Below are 7,658 nucleotides of genomic sequence, written 5' to 3'. Positions count from 1 at the left end.
TTCTCATTCTGTGAAAACATTCTTGGTTGTAATGTCTCTCTAAGGAGCTGCTCTAATTAATGCAAAACACTCTAGATACTGCTTAATAAATACTAAGCTTTTTCCAACTGGCACAAAATTAAGATCCTTCATGGAACAGGTTTTCTATATGCTGCTATGTGCTGGAGTCATTGGATAAATGCATTGTATTCATGAAAGGAAAGAGAACTATGTTGCCAAACCAAAATATGGGAACAATTATCTCTGCAAACCAACAACTCTTTCTGTACTGTATACCTTAGTAAGCTCAGCTAACAGGGTGCACTCTGGGGAAGAAATTAACTGAGTAAATAAAAATATACAGGCTGCAGAGCATAAATTAAAATCACAATGTCTCCAAACAACAGATAGGAAAAGAATGCTTTTTAGCTTCTAACTTAATCTGCTCTAATTAATGCTCAGAGAGTTTGTGGCTTCAAAAGCTTGCAACTGACTTGACATCAGTTAAAATTTGCAGACACAGGCAAAAGGGGGTTGTCCCAAAGAAGAATCCTTTGTCCAAGTATTCTTAAAGATGTCCTGGAAGGAAAACCTTGGTTCCAAGGACGGCTTTCAGACAACTCCAATTTTTCATGGATAATTTCTGATTGGTTTATTATTAGTTCTGGTGAGTTTGATAGCTTCTGGTTATAAAAGAACAAACTATTTCTTCAATCTCTTTTTTGCACCTATACTTCTGAGCTACTTCTTCCACCTCCTGTTCCCTGCTCCAGGCAACAATCCCAGGAATTAAATAAAAATAGTGTAAATGTGACTTTATAAATCTTTAAGGCAAAATGAGTTAAACATCCCAATGCACCAAGACAAATAATTAAAATATAACAAACAGAAAGTACTCCAAATACTTTCTCATTCAGATCAGACCTCATTTATATGTCAAGCTAGGGATTTTTGGGTCATTCCTCTGCAATCTCATCTCAGAAGCTGGGAAGTTTCCTTTTTTTGTTTTTTCCAACTGTCTCTAGATGCAGTCCACATGGTGACCAAAGCTAAGTTGTTGATAGATAAAAGTCAATAAAGTTCACCAAAGCAAAAATGTCAGCCATGGAAGTCAATCACAGAACACAAGTATCCCAACAAGATTATCTCAATTACCCTGCAGTATCCCTCAGGGGATGGAAAATGAAAATGTAGGAGAAAGTTGTGACTTGGAAATTCTAACATATTACAATACTGATCATAGCATTAGCATATGTTATCATTACATTATAGCATTATGATTCTAACATAATATGCCTGTTACCGTGCTCAAATAGGGTAACTAACAGAAAGTGAGTTGGGGAGGGGGAGAGAGAGAGAGAGAGAGAACACAGACTAGAGAGAGCAGGTGAGGTTAAAAGCTCAGCTTTCAAGTCTGTTGTGACACTAATGAACAGATATTAGTTGAAAGAAAAAAACTTGGTGATCCAAATGTGATTCTAGACTTTGAAAAGAGCTGTTTATGTAATCCAATCCTGGAAATGTGTGTGATACAATGTTTCTATCGACTTACACAAAGATTTGCTTAAATCAAACCTGTCTCAGACTCGAGTGTTAATTGATCACCAAGAGCTCCTTGGGAATCCAGAGTCCCACATTGCCCACCCCCCCAACTCTCTTCCCCTCCCCCGCTTTTCAGAAACCCAAGGAGGCCTGAGCATCTTGCACTGTAGTGCAAACAGATCCCCGCAAAGACAGAGGAAGATAAAATGAATTTAAATTCCAAAAGGGTTCCAGTGCTGGTTTCCTAGCCCCCGACTCAGCAATGTGTTTGTGAAAATTCAGCCTTTTTGTCTCCCAGTAAAAAGAAGCTAAATCTACATCGGTGGCCCAGTCTCGGGTTGCTGCTATTCTTTGCATTTTCTATCCGAGTGAATGAGAGTGAATGAAGTGGCCGGGACCCTTCATTTGATCTACTCAATTGCATAAAGTGACAGAATTCTAATATATTTGTTTAATGCTCTTCGATGGGTTTTCACTTTTTGCTTGCAAATGAAGCATCCGCGGGCAAAGCTTCTTTCCCCTTTAACACTGGGACATATTTCATAACTCAAGCCATGGTTTGAAGTGATCTTGAGAGGAGTTTTAGTCTCAAAAAGTGGAAAAGAAAGAAACAGATGTGAAGTTATTGTGAATTCTTAGAGTGGGCTCTGGCACTATTGTGCCCCACGGCGGGCGGTCCAGGGGGCTAGGCCTTTCATGCTGTAATTGAAACATATTAATTAGATAATTTGTTGTTAGTTTAAACGAAACAAATGCATCCCCTTTGAGGCTTCACAGCCAGTGAGTTAGGTTGTTTTTGTTTTGTTTTGTTTGGGTGTCTCCGTCTCTGTGCATATGTGGCTTTTAGAAGAAAAAAATTATTGACATTTATATTAAGAATTTCAGAATAAATCCTGATTCTGTTTCTCCACTGAATACCTTTCACAAAGGGAGTTCTCATTTGTAAAAGTATAAACCATTCCTTGTCCCTGCACTCTACACCACCTCCCCATCCCTAACTTTGCATAAATGATTGTAAAACCTACTGTCTATGGCCTGGATCCTTCCTCACACCCGTTAAACTTACGCTCCTCCAGCACTGGGCCAGCTTCATGCTTCCAAGACACTCAATGTTCTTATCCATTTAAAGGAATTAAACTCACTGCTGGAATATTTAAATCACTCTGAAAATCACGCTAGCAGCTTCTTTGAATCTTCAGGCTTCTCAAAACCCCCAAGTCAGCCAGGAGGAAGAGTGAGAACTTCTACAGCTTCCCTCTAGAGAAAGTGCAAGAAATCCATCCATTGTGTAGCATTTCTCAAATCACAGAGAAAATTGTTTAAAAATACAGTTAAATTGTGTTAAAAACCATAAGTAACAGAGTTGCCAAGTTTCCGAATCAAGAACCTAAATTTTAAAAACTCAATACTGCTCAAATTGATGAAGTAGAAAATAATATAATCTTGTTTTTCAGGATAACACACACCTATCTCACTGAATGGTATTGTCTCCTCCAGTTGTATTTTAAAGCTGTGTATATTGACTTTGGACTTGAGCCAGGTGAAAAGATTTAACATGACAAAGAGAACCATTGAAGATATCACAGTTATAAACTTCCTCATTTGTGGTGCACTTCAGCTGAACAGCGGAAGTGTGAAAGCTGGAGGGTAAAGGCAGGGATGCAGGGGTGGGAATAGTGGCATGGGTGTTTGGGCGCCTTTGGATTTCTGATCAAGCTCAAAATATCATCAATTTTTTCCTTTACTCATTCAACTTTGTCTGAAAAAAACATGCCTGCAATCATGAAAGAAGGGATCACAAGGCCCAAGTTATTTCATTCTTTGCAATACAGCTCCAAGATCATTTTCATGTACTGAGTTGAAATCTCCCCTTTGCTAAAAATCAGAGCTAGGATCTGTACTTTATTGTTTTTCTGTATTAAATGTGTGCATGTATACATCACCTCTATCTGAATTCTAGTGCCTATTGTAGGAGGCATATTTTACTTGAACTATCTAAGCTGATGTTTTTAAAATATTTGAGGCCCATGTTAGCTCTTTATTCTCCTTTCATTCCCAGCTCAAATTCAGTGCTAATAAATTTGATGCAATTAGAATATTCCAGATATGGTCTTAATTTTATTTTGTAGTAAACTGTGAAAAAATATCTTGAATGTCCTAACATGTACTGATTTCTTGTTGAGAGCTAATTTTCAAGAGTTTCCTAGGGTAGCTAAGTTTTCCAGGCTTTCTTTGGACGATCTTGTTGATATAATTGTGAATTGGGCTTGATGAATGAGTTCAGTTGTCTCCTGTCTGACGAGCCTTAGTAACTTCATGCATTTTAATCAGTCCAATGATTCATTTATTTTCCACTTTTTTTTTTTTTTGGCCTGTGTGTGGGATCCTTCCTTTAAAAAAAAAAAAAGGATTAATTACCTTTTGCAATAATCCTGAATTGTTTTTCAGGTAGCCCTCTAAATGTTTAATAGTCACAGGTACTAAAGTTTCTCCTTATGAACTACGTGGAGCACAGTTTCTGTGTGGGTTTCTCTGTGTTGCACAAGGGTCTCTTGTTTAATCATTTTACACAGCAAAGTGTTAATCGTCATTTAAGTTTCTCTTTGTGTTGTAACTTCATTAGTTGAATACACACCTCAGTCTAGAAATACTGTGACCCCTTCAATAAAGTTTCAGTTAGCCTTGAGCCACAAATTCTTTGCAAACTTTAATTCTTTGCAAAAATTTGAGGAAAAGCAAATACACATTTTAAGAAGCTTCATTCACATCTTTAAAATAAATGCATCAAGAATTATTCTTTCACCTGAAGGAGTGAAAGAAATCTATTCAATCCAGAGTGAACAGGTTTCTGGACATGTAAAGTGAACTTTTAGATGATTTCTACAGGAAGAAAACTTCAAGACCTGCAAGAATTTTAAGGATGAAGGAAATGAAATCTCCCTCCAAATAAGATGCATCAGAAAGTAAGTATTCAGTAAGCAAGTCTGGTTTACTTTTGAAATCTCCTACCTGATTTCTACAAGCCTTTTATTTCTATAAGTGCTGTATATTTATTTCATAAAAGGTATATTTAAGATAGATAAAATACATATGAAATACTATATTTTTTCAATAACAGTTTTTCTTTTAGCACTATATCTGTACACCTGATTTATAATAGAAATATTTTGCCACTTCTTTTCCTTCCCCAGTCCATGGAATAATTCCTCCCACAATCTGAAAGTACACAGAAGAGGCTTTGCTTTTCTCAATATGATATATAAAAGGGAAAACACCCAGACAACGCACTGTGAGAAGCATGCTTAGGGAGTCACTTCATCCATCTTTTATGAAGTTGTTTGTACCAACTCTTCAAAAACACACAAAACTAAGATTTGAATTTACATATTTTAATGAGAAAATATTATTTAGACTAGGTCATAATTTAATGTAGACACCTTTTTAAAATTCTTTGTCTTAAAACAGGCATGCTGAGAACAAGAACATCAATATTTAAAATGCCATGCTAATTCTGTACAGAGAGGAAAAAAAATGAGAGAAAAAAAATGAGAGGAAAAATTTTACAGCTCTGATGTTATTACATTTTTTTTTTTAACTTAAGCAGGTCACACCAGACCAATAGTTCACTTTCCAGTAAATTACCTAGGACGCTAAAGGAGTATAGCAAACAAAAGTGCATTTTACACAGTGTAAAATCATTCCTATTCACAACTGTTTACATCTCTTTGCAGCCCTGTAGCTTCATGGAAAAGTTCTTGTAACAAACAGAGACTTATCCAGGAAAAACTATCTGTTGACATCACCTTTGTGTTACCAGTCAGCTTATTTAAGTTTTTCCAGGGTTGCCCTTGGTACTTTCTTGGTTTGGGCTTATTTAATTTTTCCTTTTTTTCCTTCCTTCCTTCCTTCCGTTTCTTCTTTCCATTTTTCTTTCTTCAGTAAAATAAATAGCTAAAATGGTCTCTAAGTAGTAAGAAAGTTAACATCCCAATTAACTTTCCCATCCCCCCTTCCCTCCCCTACACTTGGCCAGAAATGAAGAGTAAACATTCACATTACGACAGGTACTTGTAAAGTGGGCTTTGCCCAGTTGCCCGCTTAGCAAGACAGATTCAAGTTCACTGTTTACACTTTACCGGGCGATTTGTAAACAATATAAGGTGACTATGAGTTTTATTTTGCTTGTGTGGAAAACAAGAGTCCCCTTCTCAGCTTAGCAGCCTCTCTCCTAACTCCCAGCGTCGGGAGCCTCTGGCAGGAAACAAAACCCAACACAAAACAAAATCTCCGCAGAAGGGAGGCAGAGCCGCGAGCCTGGAAGCTGTGATCCGCCTATCCCCGGACTGATGGGCGGAGGCGAGTGGGGTGGGGAGATTAGTGGCTCCTGGTGGCCGCAAATTCCCAAGACCTAAGCAGATCCGGCCCTCCGCGGTGAGGCCGCAGCCCTTCGGGGGTGGCGGTCTGCACAGGAAACCTCGGAAGTAGTTTCTCTAGCCTGCAAATTGCGCAGTCCTTAGCTCTGAGGACACAGCCCGGGAGAAGACAGGCTTTTCTTTGCGAAGGCGGGCGGCAGGATGTCCCCCCCCCCGTTAAGTGGGAGGGGGGTTCGGGGCCCGTGGTTGGGGGGGCGGCTTGGCTCGGGGAGTCTGGGCTTTCCCCTGTAGTAGGAACGAAGACAACTCTCATGCGCCTTCCGGCAAGTTTGTGTCTTTTCTATTGGGTCCAAAAACAAAGTTCTCTTGAGACAGAGAAAGAGAGGAAGAGAGGGTTGGCTGAAGGTGAAATGCACAAGTTAGGATGCGGAGGTCGGAGAGGGCTGGATGGGGAGCCGGGGAGGTTAAAAGTGAGGTGATGGAGTAGGGTACAGGAGATGGCGCCGGCTTCTGCGGGTCAGTGCACCGCCACCGAATGCAAGGCGGAGGCCGGGCTGGTGAGCGTTTCGCTGGGTGTGGCGGGGCTACTTTGGCTGGTGGCTGTTTGCGAGGACGTGGGGCTGAGCGAGGGCGGCGAGTTCGAGAGCAAGGTGGGGATGGGCGCGGGCAGCGCGGGTAGCGCAGGCACTGCGGCCGGCGTGGGCTTGATGGGCACTGGGATGGCCGGCAGCGTCTGGCCCGCTGCGTGGCACAGCGGCTTCAGCGGCACACCATAGGCGCTGTAGTCGCCACTAGCCATGGAGATGGGGGTGGCCGAGTCGATCATGCCTGCAGAACCGTACACGTGTGGCCAGCCAGTGCCCAGAGAACTGCCCATGGTAGTCAATTGGTTGGGGAGCGGGTAGGCAGCGGGAACTGGCTGCATGGCAGAGAAGGCCAGCCCCCCGGGCATCTTGTATTCCCGCGCGATGATGTTCTCGATGGCGAAGGGGTGCTTGAAGCCTGAGGGCTGCGCCACACCGCCCAGGTTGTAGGCAGCGGTGGGCATCTGCGGCAGGTGCGTGCCCGAGGCGGCGAGCGCGCTGAGCCGCAGCTTGGCCTGTTGCTGCAGGTACTGCGCCGCGTCGGCGGGCTTGCTGGGCGCCAAGTGGTCGGACTTGAGCACCTTGAAACGCTTGCGGCGCCGCAGGAAGCTGCCGTTCTCGAACATGTCCCCGCAGCTGGGATGCAGCGCCCAGAAGCTGCCCTTGCCGGGCTGATCTGGCCGCCGCGGGATCTTGATAAAGCAGTCGTTGAAGGAGAGGTTGTGGCGCAGGCTGTTCTGCCAGCGCTGCGTGTTCTCTCGGTAGTAGGGGAAGCGGTCCATGATGAACTTGTAGATCTCGCTCAGCGGCAGCATCTTCTCGGGCGAACTCTGGATGGCCATGGCGGTCAGCGAGATGTAGGAGTAGGGCGGCTTCTGGTCGCTGTACGTGTTGCGGCCCGGCCGAGGCATCGTCTTGCTCACGGTCCGCGCGGGCTGGCGGACAGGTCGGATCTGGGAAGGGGGGAGGAAGTGGAAGGAGGGGTAGCAAGGATTCACAGAGACACCGCGAGGTCAGCCAGGCCGAGGAACTGACTTCGGGATGGGGAGTAGGGGATGCGCCTCTGCATCCGCCCGCGCCCGCGCGCTCCACCCAGCAACTTTACTCACTGAACTGGACCCGGGGCGGGGAAGCCGGCGAGTGGCGCGAAGGTAGCAGGAAAGTAAGTGGGACCTGGAGC

At 43.4% G+C, this 7,658-nt stretch overlaps 1 protein-coding gene across 1 annotated transcript; it reads right to left on the bottom strand.

Annotated features, from left to right (window-relative positions):
• Positions 1–5,569: 5,569 nt before the first annotated feature.
• Foxb1 (forkhead box B1) lies at positions 5,570–7,401 on the bottom strand. Its single transcript, XM_020153393.2, has one exon. It carries the CDS (start codon positions 7,387–7,389, stop codon positions 6,412–6,414), a length of 978 nt encoding a protein of 325 aa, XP_020008982.1. The 5' UTR covers positions 7,390–7,401; the 3' UTR covers positions 5,570–6,411.
• Between the last annotated feature and the right edge of the window lie 257 nt (positions 7,402–7,658).

This window comes from Castor canadensis, chromosome 2 (genome assembly GCF_047511655.1).
Source record: "Castor canadensis chromosome 2, mCasCan1.hap1v2, whole genome shotgun sequence".
Lineage (NCBI taxonomy): Eukaryota > Metazoa > Chordata > Mammalia > Rodentia > Castoridae > Castor > Castor canadensis.
Note: the sequence above shows the minus strand (reverse complement) of the source record. Positions and strands in the feature narration are given on the sequence as shown.